The sequence below is a fragment of the Sturnus vulgaris genome, chromosome 26 (assembly GCF_052056855.1).
Source record: "Sturnus vulgaris isolate bStuVul1 chromosome 26, bStuVul1.hap1, whole genome shotgun sequence".
Classification (NCBI taxonomy): domain Eukaryota; kingdom Metazoa; phylum Chordata; class Aves; order Passeriformes; family Sturnidae; genus Sturnus; species Sturnus vulgaris.
The window spans coordinates 1,418,287-1,436,944 of record NC_142268.1 but is presented as its reverse complement, the minus strand read 5'-3'; the positions used below and the strand labels follow the sequence as shown (position 1 = coordinate 1,436,944).

At 53.0% G+C, this 18,658-nt stretch overlaps 1 protein-coding gene across 11 annotated transcripts in view; it reads left to right on the top strand.

Annotated features, from left to right (window-relative positions):
* PTPRS (protein tyrosine phosphatase receptor type S) overlaps positions 1–18,658 on the top strand; it is a 154,630-nt gene that overhangs the window by 111,109 nt on the left and 24,863 nt on the right. For 6 of the 11 annotated variants that reach the window (XM_088179300.1, XM_088179295.1, XM_088179299.1 and 3 more), the window contains 9 exons: positions 6,733–7,038; positions 9,276–9,469; positions 10,322–10,348; positions 12,180–12,297; positions 14,687–15,277; positions 15,941–16,038; positions 16,184–16,437; positions 16,818–16,911; positions 17,098–17,313. In XM_088179300.1, the coding sequence (XP_088035426.1) occupies positions 6,733–7,038; positions 9,276–9,469; positions 10,322–10,348; positions 12,180–12,297; positions 14,687–15,277; positions 15,941–16,038; positions 16,184–16,437; positions 16,818–16,911; positions 17,098–17,313 (1,898 nt within the window). The remainder of the gene's footprint in view (positions 1–6,732; positions 7,039–9,275; positions 9,470–10,321; positions 10,349–12,179; positions 12,298–14,686; positions 15,278–15,940; positions 16,039–16,183; positions 16,438–16,817; positions 16,912–17,097; positions 17,314–18,658) is intronic. The other 5 variants (XM_088179301.1, XM_088179298.1, XM_088179297.1 and 2 more) reach the window with 2 other exon arrangements.

The following is an 18,658-nucleotide window of genomic DNA, read 5'->3' as shown; positions in this document are numbered from 1 at the left end:
CACCATGCAATATTGAATCAATTTTTCTTTACTTTTTCCTCTGTATACCACCCCTGTGTCCCAACATTTTAATATTACTCCCAAAGGGCTGCCTGCTGGTATTTCTGGCAACCTACTTGTCTTGTCTTTATTTTCCGTGTCTCCTTGTGGACCAAATGAACTTGAACCTCTTCGTGGGTCCTTGGGACTCAGAATCTTACTCCCATTTTTACCTCAAGGGACTGTCTTGAGGTGTTTGCACTCCCTGATGTGTTCTGCCCAAATCCCTGCCCCTCCTTGGGTCAGGATGGACTGGAACCCGCCTTTACCTGGGCTGGGATGGGAAAAGCAGCTTTTCCCTTCTCCCTCCGTGACTGGTGTGGTGCAATCTGCTTTTCTTTTCCTTCCTCTTCCTCCCCCCCTCCCCGGGTCCTGCCTCTACCTGGGTTAGGACAAGGAAAGCAGTCTCTCCCTTTGTGCTCACTCGATATGCAGCAAAATTGAGATTGTTTTATTTGATATAGAAAGAGCAAGCAGAGCTGGGGAAGGTGAGGGGTCACCTCGGTTTGCAGCCTCTTCTCATACTGTGGGTTCTCGTTGTAATCAATAATTTTTGGATTTTTGTTGTCATAAGCAGTGGTGGTTGAATAAACAGCCTTACACGAAGTTTTTGGGTGATAATCAGTCACAGATAGCCATCTGAGCCTTGTAGATAACCACCAGAGAAGTTCTGGGAGTCTGGTTTTTGGGATAGGCAGCATTGATCAGACAAAGGCAGGAAGGGATTTTTGGGAAGTCTGACTTTGCAAGCTGGTGGCTGATACAACTTATTTAGAAAACATAACATAATGTAACATAACATAATACAACATAATATACCATAACAAGGTGATTTTAAACAGAATTATTTAATCATATAATTTCCTTTATCTAGTGTCCGTGCTTCACTTCAGAGCTCAGTATTCTGCTTTATACAAACCCCAATGCTTTTGTGATTAACACCAATCTTTTATCAATTATCACAGGGAGCACACCTGGTGGGCACGGGGTATGAGCTGGGGGCTGGCTGTCACCCCGGGGAGGGGGGACACCCCTGGGACCTGCTGCCCTCTCCCTTTGTGGTCCAGGTAGTTGAGATGTGAGCCAGGGGCAGAGCTGGGATTTGGGGGGCTGGAAGTGTGAGCCAGGGGCAGAGCTGGGATTTGGGGGGTCAGCAGTGTGAGCCAGGGGCAGAGCTGGGATTTGGGGGGTCAGCAGTGTGAGCCAGGAGCTGAGATGGGATTTGGGGGGCCAGCAGTGTGAGCCAGGGGCAGAGCTGGGATTTGGGGGGTCAGCAGTGTGAGCCAGGAGCTGAGATGGGATTTGGGGGGTCAGCAGTGTGAGCCAAGGGCAGAGCTGGGATTTGGGGGGCTGGAGGTGTGAGCCAAGGGCAGAGCTGGGATTTGGGGGTCAGCAGCACCTTCCACTGGGGCTGGGATCCACGAGGGCTCATGGTGGCCACGTTGGCTCGTGGTGGCCACGCTGGCCTGTGCTGAGCATGCTCAGGGGATGGTCACAGCCTGTCCCCACTGCTCCAGCAGCTGCAGGGACACCGTTGGGGAGAGAGAGGGAGGGCGAGGAGAAGGGAAGGCTGTTCTTCCAGCCTTTGGGGAAGCTGTGCCTTGCCCTCTGCCATGAGCCCTCCACAGCCACGGGCAGGAGGGCCTGGAGCTCTGGGAATGGCCCCTTTGGGCTCCCAGAGAGGGAGAGAGGAGCCCTGTGGAGGCTGGGAGGGGGATATTGATGATACAGGATGGAGTGTATGCAACCAAAACGTGCTGGTTTTAGTTTAATGGATTGTCTCCCTTCGCTGTTGCCCTGGGGACAATAACCCTGGATGGCAATATTTCAACCTGGGCTTTTCACAGATCTTTGCTTTTAAATGAGGTGTTTTTTCACTGCATGAGTGGCTGTGGCAGCTGTTCTTTGTGTTTTCTGTCTCCTCTCATCTCTACTAAATCACTCCGCTGCAGTTTGGAGTAGCCAGGAGCAGAACTAACTCAGAAGTGGCTCTGGTCACCAGCGGGAGGAGGGAGAGCCCTGCTCCCATCCCTCAGAGTCCCTAACAAGGGGGAGCAGCAGGCTCTCAGCTGGGCTTTTGAATTGTCACATCCTGCTGTCTCTCCCTTTCCCTGTCTCCTTCTCTTTCTGTCCCCTGAGGAGTGGGAAGAAAGGAGAGTTTGTTTCTGCACAAACAGAATTCCTCACTGGGGCTTTCTCAGGCCCCCACTCCATTCAAAGATTTTGTTTTTGTTTTTGTTTTTCTTTCCTTCAAATGTTTTTCCCCCTTTTTTTCCTTCTTTTCTTTTTCTCCATACTCTCTCTACGTTTCTTAGGAAAATCCTTTCCTGACTCTGCTGCACATCTGCTGGTTCTGATCCCAGTGTGGTACTGTCAGAGGGAGCATCTCTGTGGGGTGGGGGAAATGAACTGAAAGGACCTGAAAAATAAGTGTAAAACTTTCACTCTGCTTCTGTTTTCCAAGGGGTTTCTCTCCTTGAGACCTGTGGGGATGGGAGGCAAAGATGGTCTGGGATTTGTGTTTTTCTGGTTCAATAAAACACGCTGGAAGAGGGGTGTGGGAGCTGGTGGCAGCAGGGCTTAGTGAAAATTTGTCCCTTAAGGGTGAGGAAAAGGGGATCTGGGAAAAGGGAAGGCTTTGGGGCTTTTTCTAACTTGGCATCTGCCCAGAACACGGACGGGTTTTTCTCTCTCTGTAGCTCAGCTTTCATAGGGAGAGTCTCATTAATTTAATGCTCTTAAGAACATCAGCTGGGAGCTGTCAGTGTCCTGTAACACGGTGAAACATTTTTTCCTGGCTGGCTGTTGGAGGAACGAGTCAATTCTCCCTGCTCCGGGTGACATCCTACGGCTCACAGACCTTCAGGCTCGGGACAGGCTTTTGTGTCTTCCCTCCTCAGCTCCTTTTCCGTTCAGCTCCTCCTTTGCCCGCTCCATGCCTCTTCTTTCTTCTCTCTTCTGCTCTCTGCTTGCCTGCCTGCATGCCCTGCACCCCATGAGCCAGCTCCCTGCTGTCCCTGTCCCTCGCTGGCGATGTCACACCACGATGGCATCTTGTCTCTGGAATGACAAAGCCTCTCCCTGCTCCTCCTGCTGCTGTCCCCTCCCAGCGCCCACCCGCATGTGGCAGCCCCTCCCTGCACCTCCCTGCCAGGGTGGCTCCTCCTGAGCATCATAACCAAAGTAAAATCCATTAAACTAAAGGTAAAGTATCTTTTTCTTCTTGAAGTAGCTGGGTTTTAACTCTTCAAGTACCAAAGACGTAGCTTGTAAAACTGACAAAGAGAAGCTGGTCTGCCCTTTCTGGTTAGCCATGACCTTCCCAGGCTCCCTGGCAACTCTCCCCCCTGGGAAATTCCAGAGGGCAAAGTGTGGTCAGCAGGCAGGGGTGGCAGGGTGGGTGCTGCCAGGCTGCACGTGCAGGTCTAGAGGAACAATGAGGTTTTCTCACCCTCTGTTCCTGCCCAAGGAAGGATTTTTTCCCCCCCCCACATAGCTCTGCTCTCCCTCCTGTCCCCCCCCCGCCCCGTCCTCACGTGAAGTGAATGAAATACCCAAAGTCTATGGTACCTAAAGGGTTAAAAAACATGATCTTGTGCAAGGTCAGTAAGGGTCATTCTTGTGGCTTGGACAGTCAACTTTAAAGCATGTAAAAGGTGCAGCTCAGGTGAGTACTGGCTGGTCTCAAGCAGATTCACAAATACAGCCCACCCTGTGGCTGCAGACACCCCTGCATGTCCCGGAGCCCTGGGAGGGTGGGGAGGGGGTCCCAAAACGCTGCTGAAAGCAGCCAGCAGGCCAAGGCAATGCTCTCCTGGCCGGGGGCTCTGCCTGTGCCCGGCTCCCTGCCCAGGGAAGGGCAGAAGTGAGCTGGCAGAGGTGGGCTTGGTGGCACTGGGCTCCTGCTGCAGCTCCCGGCTCCTGGCGCTGTCCCCAGCGTGGCCAGGGTCACACAGGTTGGGCTGGATTGTGAAGGAATCAGTGCCAGGAGCTGCCAGAGGCGTGTCCAGCGTGGCCAGCCAGCACCCCTGGCTCTTCTCCTCCTGCTGCAGTCCAGGGCTGATGGGGAGGGGGCCGGGCAGCACCTGCGCCTTCTCCCCCATCACCCACCCCCCCTTCCACCTCGCCTTTTTGACCAGAGAAAGTGCAAAACCATCCCAAAAGGAGGCCTCGCCCCAGGGCCTCTCAGTATTCCCTGTTCTGGAGCGCAGAGGGTGAGTGAGCAGCACAGACAGTGCCCCCAGTGCCAGCTGGAGCTGAGCTCGCCCTCCTGGGGCTTTCAGAATGAGGTGCAGGATGAAGGGTAGGTCAGGTCAGACCCTCTCTGCAGTGGGTTTCTCAGCTCTGGTGGCTTTGGCTGGAACTAAGCAGAAAAGTGGATTTAAATATATGCCCAGCCTCTGATGAGGATGAAAAAAAGAAGGGAACGGCACCGTGGCAGCCGTGGGAAGAGGGCTGAGGCTGCCCCTCCATACCCTGAAACCATCCCTGAGCTGGTTGTGCACGTGGGATGAGCAGGGCACCTCTGTCCTGGAGAGGTGCTGCAGCCATCACAGCAGATGGACAGAGCCAGAGGGAAGGAGATCTGTCACTGGGAATGTGCTGTCCTGCTCTTCGTGCTGACAGTTTAGCAAAAGAGAACAGATTGGGGTCCAAAATTGCCATTTCTGCAATAGCTGGGGTTCTGCTGCTGGGGAAGGACTGGGGGGGGACTCATCATGAGCAGAGTGGCATTTTAAAAGCCAGTCATGTGCAGAAACCCACCAGGAGCTTGGTCTGGCCTCGTAGCTCAGTTCCTCTTGTTCTCTTGTAAGAAAGTCTTATAAGTTAGCAGTTGAAGCGTGGAAGGTAGGTAAACAGACTGGGAATGTTCTGGAAGGAGTCACTTTTTATATCAGTATCATTTTATTATTATGATTTCCTTTCTGGTGTTTTTTTTTTTTTTCTTTGTTTGTTTGTTTGTTTCAAATTATTGGCTTGATTTACGTTTTATTTTCCAGTTTGTTCTTTTTGGTTTGGTTCATTTGACATCTTTTGTGTTGTTTTGCGTGGCCAGCCATGGCCAGGGCTTGTTCAGCCTCCTCACTGGGAGTGCTGGGGAGAAGGGGGCCAGCTTGAAGACAGCAATAGTGCATAAAAATAGAAGGAAAACACCCAAAATGTCCTGCTGGGCAGGGTGCTCAGACAGCAGTGTGGAAGGATTTTCTCTGCCCTTTTTGAAAAGCCACTTTCCTCTGTCTCCTGGAGGCTCCTGGAAAGTGTGAGGCTCTCACTCCAGTGCCAACTGGGCTAAGTGTGAGTGGATTTAGCAGAATCCTCCAGGCAAGCTGGGCCTAAACATCTGGGCTTGACTCAAGGATGCAAATAAGAGGTTTGAAAACAATCATTCCTCACTAAAAGAGCTTTATTGTTGATTAAAAAAAGCGTCAGAGGAATGAGAAGCAGTGACCAGCCCTGATCTACTGCTTCTTTCATGTGATACTTGGGGGGCTTGTGAGGTCACCCCAGCCTGCAGAGAGTTAAAAGCTCTTTATTGCAGCTGGGTGCTGCTGGATTTATCGATTTGCCTTGAGGATGTATCACACTCTCTTTTCCTGGGCTGGTCAGCTGTCATTAGTGACTGGCAGCAGTGTGATCCGACCCCTGGCAGTGTCCAGGGCAGGAAGGAGCAGCCTGGGTGCTGGAAGCTGTTCCAGGGCAGGGATGGGATGAGAGGAGCTTGAAGGGAGAGTTGTGGGCTCCACCTTCCCCACCCTTGCACAGGTGTCTGCTGCCACCCTGAGAAGGTGCCTGGGCACGGCCACAGGTCCCGAGGTTTTCTCCAGGATGTTCAGAAAAACACCCTGGGGTAGTTGAGGCAGAGAGTGCAGTGGGAATTAGACCTGCTGCTGCTTTGGAAAATCCCCTGCATCCCCGAACACCTCCCCAAACCCACTGCCTCCCTCCTTCTGCAAGTGTTTTCTCTAAACCCTCCTCTTTAAACACCATTGCTTGGCAGGGTCCTGGGCATTCCCACTGTGGGATTTGGCCTCCTCCAGTCTGGGGACAACTAATCGCTTCCATCTGGAGGTACAGACTCTTAAATTTAAGCCTCCTGGCAAAAGATTTGCTTTTCTTACTTAATTTTCACAGATCCCTTCAAAGAAAATCAAGATCCCAGAGACTGAGGTTGGAAAGAAGTGCTTTCCCAGGCAGAGCAGCATTTGCCAGGCTGCTGTAAAGCAGGGAGCCAAAGGAAAGGGCTTTTATAGGGTGCAGCTGGGTGCTTAGCTGGTGCCAGCTCAGTGCAAGCAGCAGGACCCCTCTTGGCTGGCCCGCTCACTGGTTTAGTCCTTTGCTTTACACCATTTCAGTTTTGATGCCCCATTTAATTTCTGTTGGCTTTTTTTTTTTTTTTTTTTAAAAAAAAAAACAAAACCCCATCATTTCGGAAAAAAAAAAAAAAAAAAAAAAAAAAAAGACAACAACAAAAAAGCTCTCTTCTCTTTTAATTTTATCTTCCTAAACCAAACTTTCGTACGTTTTTAGCTTTTTTTGTTATCATTTTCCTTTTTATTTTTTTCTTTTATCTTTCCCATCTTCTGTTTGTTTTTTTTTTTTCCCCTCCCCCCCTTCCCCCCCCACCCTTCTCCCCCTTCTTTCCCTTTTTCCCCCCCCCTCCTCCCCTCCTTAATTTTCCCCCCCACCTCGTAGAACCGTCTGCCCCCCCTCAAGATGTAAAATGTGTCAGCACTCGCTCCACCGCCATTCTGGTAAGTTGGCGGCCACCTCCGGCCGAGAGCCAGAACGGCGTCCTGGCCGGCTACAGCGTCCACTATCGAGCGCTGGACTCGGAGGACACGGAGCTAAAGGAGGTGAATGATATCCCCCCAACCACCAGTCAGATCCTGCTGGAGTCCCTGGACAAGTGGACCGAGTACCGCGTCACCGTGGTGGCTCACACGGAGGTGGGGCCGGGCCCGGAGAGCTCGCCGGTCATCGTCCGCACGGATGAGGATGGTGAGTGAGCTCTCGTGGGTTTTTTCTTGGCGGTTCTTGTCCCTCTAGGGGTTTGTTCCCGTGACAGGGAACTGTGGCTCTCGAGTGGTGCTCAGGGCTGGAGGGGGATCCAAACTCTGCACTGTGCAGCATCCTCTGTGCCATCACCCCAATCCCTCTGAGCACTGCGGTCTCTGGGGTTCTCCTTGGGGTCCCTGTCCCTCTAGGGTTTGTTCCCATGCCAGGAGACACAGCCCTGTGGCTCTCGAGTGGTGCCAGGCAGAGCTGGAGGGGGATCCAAACTCTGCACTGTGCAGCATCCTCTGTGCCATCACCCCAATCCCTCTGAGCACTGTGGTGTCTGGGGTTCTCCTTGGGGTCCCTGTAGGGATTGTTCCTGTGCCAGGGGACACAGCCCTGTGGCTCTCGAGTGGTGCCAGGCAGAGATGGAGGGAGATCCAAGTTCTGCGTGTGCAGCATCCTCTGTGCCATCACCCCAATCCCTCTGAGCACTGCAGTCTCTGGGGTTCTCCTTGGGGTTCTTGTCCCTCTAGGGTTTGTTCCCATGCCAGGGGACACAGCCCTGTGGCTCTCGAGTGGTGCTCAGGGCTGGAGGGGATCCAAACTCTGCACTGTGCAGCATCCTCTGTGCCATCACCCACCCCAATCCCTTTGAGCACTGTGGTCTCTGGGGTTCTCCTTGGGTTCCCTGTCCCTCTAGGGGTTGTTCCCATGCCAGGGGACACAGCCAGGCCCTTCCCATGGCTCTCGAGTGGTGCCAGGCAGAGCTGGAGGGGGATCCAGGTTCTGCGTGTGCAGCATCCTCTGTGCCATCATCCCTCTGAGCACTGCGGTCTCTGGGGTTCTCCTGCCCTGCTTTAGAGCATTTCCTGCATTTATGGGGGATTTCTTCATAGCTCTGAGTCCTGACTGCACCACTCCCCCTGAAAAGATGCTCTCACTGAGCCAGGAGCAGCCAAGGCAGCAAAACTTTGCTCTGAGGAATCTTTTGCTGCCAGAACTTGGTTTCCTGGAGTCGTTGTATGTCCTGAGTTGGAAGGGACCCACAAAGATCAGCCAAGTCCAGCTCCCCGTCCTGCATGGGACAGCCCCAAGAATCCCACCCTGTGCCTGAGAGCACATGTTTTAAAATTTTAAAGGGTTCTTCCCACACATTCCTTGTTACTACCTCCTCCTTAAGTCAGAGTTTTTGTCAGTTGTAGAAAAGAGGAATCTGTTAAAGTTTAAAAAATCTCAAGTGACAACAGTTCAGTGGCCCCACTTAGAGACTTGAATTTTCCTGGTATTTCTACAGTAAAATAAAACCAGGGAAAAGCATGAATGGGTGCATGAGGGTAGAGGAGCAACCTCACTGCGAGGGCAGGACCCCAAGTAATATAAGTCAAGTAAATAACGTATGGAAATCCCAAATTTTTCAGGCATTCTTCATCTATTCCAAATAAAAAGAATTTTTAAAAAGCAACAGGTTTGTCCCCAGTGTTAGTCCTGTTTCCCTGAGCATCTGCCCACATCCAAATGTAACATAAAGTACCCTTCTCAAAAAGTGTGATTTCCTGGTAGATGAAGCTGTCATGCCCTGTAGTAGTAATAGTAGTAGTAGTGGTAGTAGTAGTAGTAGTAGTAGTATTTCCAAGGATTCAGCCCAAATTCCATCCAAGACATCTCTTGTTTTCTGTCCTGACATTCCACAGTGGTTGTAGCCACCAAGCCCCTGTCCTGAGAGATGAGGGAACTCCAAGGACAAGCCCTCTCCTGATCCTCTCCCCCCTGACCTCCCACAGGCAGGACCAGAGCTTTTCTTTCCTTCCATCTGAGCAAACTGGGCACAGAAGAGCCTGGAAGGCTGATGGGATGATGGGGTGGGGCTGCTCCCATCCCTGTGTCCAGGAATGACTGAGTGATGGGGTGGGGCTGTTCCCATCCTGTGTCCAGACCAAACACCTCAGGTCCCACAAAATTTCACCCCTGGGCAGGGACAGGTGATGGGAACAGCCCCATGCCTGTGTCCAAGAATGACTGGGTGATGAGATGGGGCTGTTCCCATCCCTGTGTCCAGACCAAACACCTCAGGAATTTCACAGAATTTCACCCCTGGCCGGGGACAGGTGATGTGTTGCTCACTCAGGTGCTCAGTGTCCCCTCCTCCCGGTGCTCAGACACAGGGTGTGATGTCGCAGAGCAGCAGGGCCAGGCTCCAGCAGAGCCCCCCCGTGATGCCTCCCCCGTGTTTCCCGCAGTGCCCAGCGCCCCCCCGCGCAAGGTGGAGGTGGAGGTGCTCAACTCGACGGCCATCCAGGTGTTCTGGCGCTCGCCGGTGCCGAGCCGGCAGCACGGCCAGATCCGCGGCTACCAGGTGCACTACGTGCGCATGGAGAACGGCGAGGCCAGGGGGCTGCCCCACATCAAGGACATCATGCTGGCCGACGCCCAGGTAAGGGCTCACCTGGCCCAGCCCCCGCGGCTGTCAGGGGTGGGGGCTCCGGCTGCCCTGGGTCACCCTGGGCAGTGTGACTGTAGATGGTTCATGGGGACACGGGACATGTGACAAGGTATGGGTGACACTGTCCATGTGACCAGGTGTGGGTGATATGGGGACATGGTCCATATGACCAGATATGGGTGACATGGGTGACACAGTCCATGTGACCAGGTGTGGGTGACACTGTCCATGTGACACAAGGTGTGACTGACATGGGTGACACAGTCCATGTGACACAAGGTGTGGCTGACATGGGTGACACAGTCCATGTGACACAAGGTGTGGCTGACATGGTGACACAGTCCATGTGACACAAGGTGTGGCTGACATGGGTGACACAGTCCATGTGACCAGGTGTGGGTGACACTGTCCATGTGACAAGGTGTGGCTGACATGGGTGACACAGTCCATGTGACCAGGTGTGGGTGACACAGTCCATGTGACACAAGGTGTGGCTGACATGGTGACACAGTCCGTGTGACACAAGGTGTGGCTGTCTCTCTGCAGTTCGTTTGTGCTCCCTGACAATATTGCTGTGTAAGGGTATGAACTGCTGTCCCAGCACTGAGATAAAACCTCACCCACCCATCCTCGCTGTGTCTGGGAAGTCTTTTAATCCAGGCCAAGGCCACAGTGGAATCTACTAATTTCTCCCACTCTACTTCTTCCCTCATGCTTGCCTGGTAACTTCTGACCTTGTGTGGCTGCTTGCTCAGGGACTCCTTCCTCATGCTGTGTCTCTGTCTTTCCCTTCTTTCTCCTCTTGTATTCTCATGTGCCAAACCTCTCTTGTTCTCTGCCCAGTGGGAAACAGATGACACTGCTGAATACGTAAGTAAAAACATAAAAATCCTCAAATCCTCCCATGCTGGTTCTGCCTCTTCCCTTCTCCCACTTCCTTTTGTGATGTGATATTTTCCTTTTCCTTTTTTTTTTTTTTTTTTTTTTTCAGTGCCAGTGTGCCTGTTTTAGAGCCTGTTTTTGGTGTTCCCATGCACTGTCCCCTCCCTGTCACTGCTCTGTGACCCTCTGTGACCGTGTTGTTCGTCAGCACGCAGCAATCCCACAGGGTTTTCCCTTTGGCTCTGAAGGAAAGATGGGTCTGCTGCTCCTCCGTGGGGAAGCAGATGGAATATTGAATTTGGGACTGCTTTGAACAGATGAGGATCCTAAAATAGTTTGGATTGGAAGGGACCTTAAAGGCCATCTTGTTCCACTCCCAGCCAGGGGCAGGGACGCCTTCCTCCAGATCAGGGAGCTCAGATGGGCAGCTTTGTAACACTCCTGCCTCTGGAAAAGATAGCCTGGGAAGCGTTGGGAGTGCAGAATCCATGAGTCCTGAGCTATCACGGCATGAGCAAATGCTTTGTTCTCTCAAAGGGCCAGGATTCTTAGAAACTCATTGATGCAAAGCACTGAGTCATTATTGGTGCTTTTACCTTTGAAGTACCTTAAAGGTAAAAGCTTGGCTGCGTGGCATTTGCTATTTCTGCTAAAATGATAAATATTTTCCAAAATCCTACAGCTACCAAGCAGTAGGAGAAAGCATTTTCTCCTTGGAATGACGGGGTTCTGAGATAACACACGACTAAACTGGCTGTGTTTGTGTCTCCTGGGGATTGCCAAGTGCCCTGCACAAGAGAGGAGCCTCCCTTTGAGGGATGGAGAATGAGTCTCATGGGAGACTAAAATCTTAATAAAACTCAGTGGCAGGTGTAGAGCAGGACAGGTTTCTTGACTTCCAGAAGCCAGACCCGTCCCTGCAGCTGACGGGCTCCAAAGTCACTGATCAAAATCCCCCTGTTCCAAAGTTCTGCTGTTCCACTCCCAGCTCACCATCGGGGAAATAGTTATTTTCAGCACTAACCAGTTCTTCCCAAGTGCTGCCCTGAGATTTAATATTGAAAGCACAAAAGGGTGAGGAGAGGGGAAAGCCATAAAACATGTACAACATTCCCATCTCCCTCCTTTCTGGGGCCTTGGGGAAAACCCTGCTGCATGTGCTGTCATCCTGTTTGATTTAGCACGGGTGTTCCTTTTCCAACACAGCCCTTTGAAAGGCTGCATCCCTCCTGGGGAAAGGCTGTTCTGGAGGCCAGTGTTCCAACAAAAGCTCCTGGGAGCCAGGTGTGGGGAGGCTGATAGAGGATGGGGAAGGAGGGGCTGGGATTTAGCAGGGAGCTTTAGCGTGAGCTGAATGTGTCGTCTTGCACTTTGCATTCAAGCAATCCCTTTAATATTATGAAGGCATTAAAAATATCTCTGAGGAGAGAAGAGAGGGGTAATGGTGAAAAAAAAATGTAATCTCCCTGAAACCTCTGAGCCTCCTCTGAGGCCGCACAGTGGAGAGGAAAGCTTTGAAGGGAAGCGACAGCATTTGGATGCTGAAGTGGTTTTTTTGTGAAGCCAGGGAATGTGTGAGAGGCAGATGTGGAGGAGGATGCTTTGCACAGGGCCCTGCAGGGCCAGGCTGTGTTTGCAGAGCTGGGAGAACGGGGCTCTGCCCTCTGCACTTCCCACGGATAGCCCAGGGTGTCTCGTGCTCTTGGATTCCGAGTTCCTGCATGCTGGAGAAGGGCTGAGACTCTGCAAGGAGGAGAGAGCTGCTCTGGGGTGTGGGTCTGAATACTGACACGATTTCCCTTTGGCTTCTGGCAAACAGGAAATGATCATTGCTGGGCTCCAGCCTGAGACTGCCTATTCCATCACCGTGGCCGCCTACACCATGAAGGGAGATGGTGCTCGCAGCAAACCCAAAGTGGTCACCACCAAGGGTGCAGGTGAGAGCCTTGTCCTCAGCCAGTGGGACTCACCCATTTCCAAAATGCCAAGGGGCATCTCCAGACTCACCTTTTTCCATCCCACTCCCTTCTTGACTTGCAGCAAGAGCCAGGCTGCCCCAAAGGCAAAATTAGATTTAGTAAGGCAGAAACCCCTTCATTCCTCACGTGCAGCCCTCACCAAACGTCACCATTTTCTGTCCAGTGCAGACCCAGAAACACAAGAGAGGATGAATTTGTCACTTGTAATCTCCTGGGCTGTAAATTCCAGTGCATGAGGAGGAAAGTGACTCTTCCTGGTGTGACTGCAGCTTTGCAGGTGCCCACGCAGGTACCCTGGGGACAGGAGAGCTCTGCTGGCAGGGTGGTGACTTGCAAAGACCTGAAGAGCAGCAGGCAGACAGGGCAGCTTGTCCTGCCCACTCCTCTCTTCTGGTACCCTGTGTGGATGTGCATCCCCTGTGTTCAGGGCTGGTGGAGGGAGAAACTCTGACAGTGTTGACCTTTCCTGGCTCCCATTCCTGGGGCCTGGGCTCTGCCTGCACATTCCAGGCCAAGCCTTTCCCTTCACTCACCCTCTGCTCCTTCACCTCCAGTTCTGCCCAGGATTCTCCTCACTAATTCCCTGGTTCTCTGCTTGCCTTCTTCCTGAGCCTCTCCACCCTTTCTGTTTTTCTCTCCTGGAGTTTTTCTCCCAGCCTGGCTCCCTTGTCACTCTCGCTTGTCACCCTCCCTCATCTCTTCCCATTAGGATTTGCAGTGCAGGTGATCAGTCACAGAGGGATGTTTTCTCCAGCACAGCAGCTATTACCCAAAACTGAATTTCCCCCAGCTTGAAATAGCTATTTGGAAAAAAAAAAAATCTTTCAAATGGCTCTGTAACATTCTTACTTTCTTTGCAGCATTGAGTCAATACATGTTCTGAGAGGAGAGATTTCTTTCTTTATCATTCAGGGCTGGGGGCTGAATTTAAATACAGTAATACATCTAATTTTCTCCTTTACTGTCCAAACCAATTGCAAAATAAAACATTTCCCCCTCTCTGCACTTTCTTCTCACCTTTATTCTAAACAATATTTGTTGTGCAGATGTAATACTTTCAAGCTCAGCTGATTACAGTAACATTTGTGATAAAAACTGAAAAACATAAAGGTAATGGCACTCTTTTTCTCTTTAACGTGTTCCTTAGGCATTCCCAAGGGAGGAGGCTGGCTCTCCCAGCACCGTCCCTGCCAGGCTTTGGCAGTCTGGGAGGAATACAGCGTTTGTTTCAGACACAGCCCCTCATCCCCTCTGAGGTGTTGGTGGAGGCAGCAGGCAGAGGCTCCCCAGTGCGACCCTTTCAGATCCTGCCCTCACCCCTTGGTCAGGCTCGTGCTGTGGGAGTGGGCTGGGGTCTCTCCCAGCTCCATTTTCTCTCCTCCTGCCCAAGCAGGAGAAATACCAGGGCGGAGAGAAAGGAATGAGATCTCTAATAGTGGAGCTGAGTGTCAATGAGGCGTGAGCTGCTGGAATTAATGCTCTGCTTTCTCTGGCTTTGGGGATCTCTGGGCCTGCACGTGTCATTTAACTGTGGCTGTGGGCTTGCTTAGCAGTCAGGCAGTGCCAGGGCTCATTAGGCAGAGACATGGCACTGCTGAGCTCCCCAGAACCCCCAAATGTGGGGGAGCTCGCTGAAAATGCACCAGCACTGTGAGTTCCCTTCCTCCAGAGCAGAGGAGCAGCACAGAGAGCAGCAGCTCCCCCTGCCCTCTGCCTCACACACATTTTGGGCTCTTCTTCCTCTGCCTGTGCTTCCTCCTGTGCCCGAGTGGGTGATGAGTTGCCTGCCAGCCGTGGGAGCTGGCCCCGTGCCTGCTGCTCAGGACCTGGGGCTGCCCAGACTTCCTTCCATCCTTCATTGCTTCACCCTCAGCTGCTCTGGACTTCCCAGCCTGGGCCAATCTGTTCCAGTCTCTTTCTGCATGAGTTGGGCTGAGAGAGGGAGGGAGGTTGGGACTTTGGGGACTCCAGGTTTGTTTTTCCCTGCCCTGGGAAGCAGCTGGGACAGGAGGCTGGAGCCAGGACTCCTGAGCTTGTTCTTCCCAGCAGTGGGAGGGTGAGCGGTCCAGGGACAGGGCAGGAGCTGTGCACATCTGTCCGTCCTGAACAAAGGGAAGAAAATCGATTTAGGAATGTGTCAGCACCTCTCAGCACGCTGGCAGTGCTCCTCATTTCCCCAAGCGTTCAGGGCCCATGTCCCTGTGCAGGGTGGCAGCAGTGTGGGTTACACAGAGCCGAGCTGGAGCACGGCTGGGGACTCGAGGAGCCTGCTGCTGCAGCTGAAGAGTCCCTGCAGCTCCTCTCCCCCCACCCAGCCTTGGCTGAAGGCGTCTCTCTTGTCTCCTAGTCCCAGGGAAGCCCATCCTGTCTGTGCACCAGACGGAGGAGAACACTCTGCTGGTGAAGTGGGAGCCCCCGCTGGGCGCCGAGGGCCAGGTGCTGGGCTACCGCCTGCAGTTCGGCCGCAAGGACGTGGAGCCCCTGGCCACGCTGGAGTTCTCAGCCCTGGAGGATAAATACATCGCTGCCAGCATCCACAAGGGAGCCACGTACGTGTTCAAGCTGGCCGTGAAGAGCCGGGCCGGCTTTGGGGAGGAAGCTGTGCAGGAACTCACCACCCCCGAAGACATCCCCAAGGGCTACCCCCAGATCCTGGAGGCCAGCAACGTCACGGCCATGTCGGTGCAGTTTGGCTGGCTGCCCCCCGTGCTGGCCGAGCGCAACGGAGCCATCGTCAAGTACACCGTGGCGTACCGGGAAGCCGGTTCTCCCGGGAACCTGCTGGAAAAAGAGCTGCCCCCCTCCCCAGAGAACTCGTACACCCTCAACGGCCTCAAACCCAACACCGCCTACGATGTTAAAATCCGTGCTCACACCAGTAAAGGCCCCGGGCCCTACAGCCCGACCGTCCAGTATCGGACGTTCCAGCTGGACCAAGGTAGGACTCACCGGTTTCTGCTCCCTCTGTCCCCTTGTATCCGGGGCTGGTGCCGGGAGGCAAGAGAGCTGGAGAGGTCAGGCCGGGCTCAGCCAGGCTCGTGAGTAAATGCAAAGCACTCTGGTGTCACACTCAGTCCCTCCGCTCCTCTCTGCCTTGTGCCAGGTAAGTCCCTTTTACCGCTTTCTTCTAAGTTAAGTCCGGACACCTCCTGTCACTGGCACCTGAAGGGGGGGGCCAGTCGCTGTACAGGTGGGAAGAGCGTTTTCTTCAGCTTTTGCAAGCAGCCAAAAGAAAAGAGCAAAAAATTCTAAAAAAGCCAACCCTCAAGCCGTGACGTGGGATGGGTTTTTCCTCACCTGAGCATGCTCAGCCAGGCAGCACCTCGTTCCTGCAGCAGCCACCCAGCCCAGAGCGTGGGGGCAGAGCCACGTGCCCTCCTGGGGTTAGGCATGGGGACAGGGAGCACTGGGAGATGGACCTTGGCAAAACTCAAGCACAGTGTGGAGGAGGGAGCAATCCCTTTCGTTCCTGCAGCCAGACCCAGCCTGGCAGCCCCTCTTCCAGCACTTGACATTCTCTTCCTTCTCTTTCCTGCTCTTCCTTCCCTCTGCTGCCTTTTCTTCTCCTTTCTCCCCTTCCTCCTCACTTTTTTCTCCGCAGTTTTACCCAAAAACTTCAAGGTGAAGATGGTGACAAAGACATCTGTCCTTCTGAGCTGGGAGTTCCCTGAGAATTACAACTCTCCTACCCCCTACAAGGCAAGTGGAGTGCAGGAGCTTTTCCTGCGTGTGCCCAGCTCTGCAGGGCTGGGTGCTCCCGTGCCCTGCAAACCAAAGGGATGGGAAGGAGGGAGCTGGAGCAGTGCCAGCCTTGCTCAGGGAACAACCTGCTCCTCTCCCCCAGATCCAGTACAACGGGCTGCACGTGGACGTGGACGGACGAACCACCAAGAAACTCATCACCCACCTGAGGCCCCGCACCTTCTACAACTTCGTGCTGATGAACCAGGGCAACAGCATGGGGGGGCTGCAGCAGAACGTGGCAGCCTGGACTGCTGCTGACATGTTGTCCAAGAAGCCAGAGGTGACCCACAAGCCTGACGCTGATGGCAATGTGGTGGTGATTCTCCCTGACGTGAAGAGCTCTGTGCCTGTCCAGTAGGTTTCTGTTGAATTGCAGGGGTGGGGTGCTCAGCTCACGTTTTGGGGTCGGCCCTGATGGCTGGAGACCACCACAAACCCACAGGGCAGTACCAGGAGGGTGATCCTTGCATTTCAGCTTTCCTGACTGTTGCCTTTTGGAGGCACTTCCACAATTACCAGGGAAAGCCAAAGAAGGGTGAAGGGAGCACACAAGGAGACATGGGGCTGCCACCGAATCCAGCTCATTCCAGGAGCTGTGGAACATTCCACAACTGTGCTGAATGAAAAACAAGGAGCTTGGGGCAGTGGGGCATTTTGGGCAAACTCACATCGGTTTGTGTGTTCCCTTCCTCCATGGCTAATTCCTTCTATTTCTTGTCATCCCCAACATTCAGAGCTTTCTACATTGTGGTGGTGCCTCTGAGGAAGTCCCGGGGAGGACAATTCCTCAACCCCCTGGGCAGCCCTGAGGAGATGGACCTGGAGGAGGTGAGTGGGGTGAAACTGGGGCGGGGGGGAGAGAGAACAGCTGGAACGCGATGGAGACCCGAGGGCTGGGAGGGGAGGATTTGGGGTCCCTGCGCTCCTCATTCAGCGCAGCCAAGGCCGGGAGGGCAGGTTTGGCTTTCCCTGGTGCTCATTCCAGGCTCTCAGGGTGTTTTGTGCTGCCTGCAGCTGGTCCAGGACATCGCGCGGCTGCGGCGCCGGAGCCTGCGGCACTCGCGGCAGCTGGAGCTCCCCAAGCCCTACATCGCCGCCCGCTTCCGCTCGCTGCCCTCCCACTTCATCCTGGGGGACATGAAACACTACGACAACTTCGAGAACAGAGCCCTGGAGCCGGGACAGAAATACGTGCTCTTCATCCTGGCCGTGCTGCAGGAGCCCGAGGCTGTAAGTGCTGCCTCCGAGCAGGGATGGGCCGGGGAGGTGCCACAGCCCTGCTGCCCTCCTGCCATCCCTGAGGGGCTTTTCTGAGCGGATCTGGAGGGTTTGGATGTGGCTCTTGTGTAGCCATGGGAAGGGGTTTTAACCCTTTGAGTGAGGCAGAAATAAGATGCACAGCTCCATGGGCGTCTGTCATGACAGGAAGAAAGAGCCAAGTTTATTCACAAACACACTTGGTTTTATAGCAGGACTGCAACTCCCAGAGCAGAGAAAAGGTGATTGGTTCAGAGAGAAGACACCCCATTGCCAGGGCCTGGGCACACACCACAACAGGGGTTTGATTTTGTTATTAATTCCTTTTTATTTTGACCAAATTATCACCTTAGGAGAAATTCTCCCCAGCCTTGATCTGGACCAGCTCATGGGCTGGGAACAGAGCTGAGAAGCTCCAGCCTGGAATATTTTTCAGGCTGTAATTTTCTTACTTTCTCAATATGTGTCCCACACTCTTGTGTTTGGTGATCTGCTCGTGCTTGTGCCTGCCCAAGGACACGAGCAGCTGTGACTGTCCCAGTCTTTGGGGACAGAACTGGGACACTTGTGGCTCCAGACTGGAGTGCAGAACGGGGAGGAACAACTGAACTGTCCCCTCAGGACTGCACAAGAGTTCAGAGAGCCCCGGGTCAAACCCCTCTTTGAACAATAATTTCCTTTAAAGGCTGTTCTTTAACTCCTCAGAGCAATGACCCCAGACATCCTGCTCCAAGAACATGTCACACTCTGGCCATTGCTCAGTTCCTCTCCAAGCACAGAGAGGAGAATTGCATTTTTTAATGGAAAGCTACAAGTTTTTCCATAAAAAAAACAATTCAGCATCTCTGCTGTTTTCACTGGGGCTGTACTTGGCTTTATGAAAACAACTGTTTTAATATTTACCTGCCTCCTCCCTCACACACAATAGGAAACAGCCTAATACTTTGTTGTTTTTAAATCCCCCTATGGAATTGTAGCAGGGAGCTATTGGAAATTAAGGGTTTTCAGAGGTTTTTTTCCCCCAATAAATATTTAGTTGTATATTTGATATTAAAGGATTAGGCTGACACGCTCCTGAATGGGTTTCTCAATCGGATTACTGCAGCTTGAGGTAATTTCTGCTTTAGAACAAGGTGCTGCAGTGGCCTGGATCCACAGCAGCTCCTGAGTGTGGAGCAGCATTCCAGAGCCTCTGTTCTGCTCCTGTCTCTGGCTGCTCTCCCAAGCCAGGCCATGCCAGTTCTCTGTGCTGTTCAGTTCCTGGAATTCCTGTGTAGGATGGGAATCCATCCTTAGTCAGGACTCTGAAGGGTTTGAA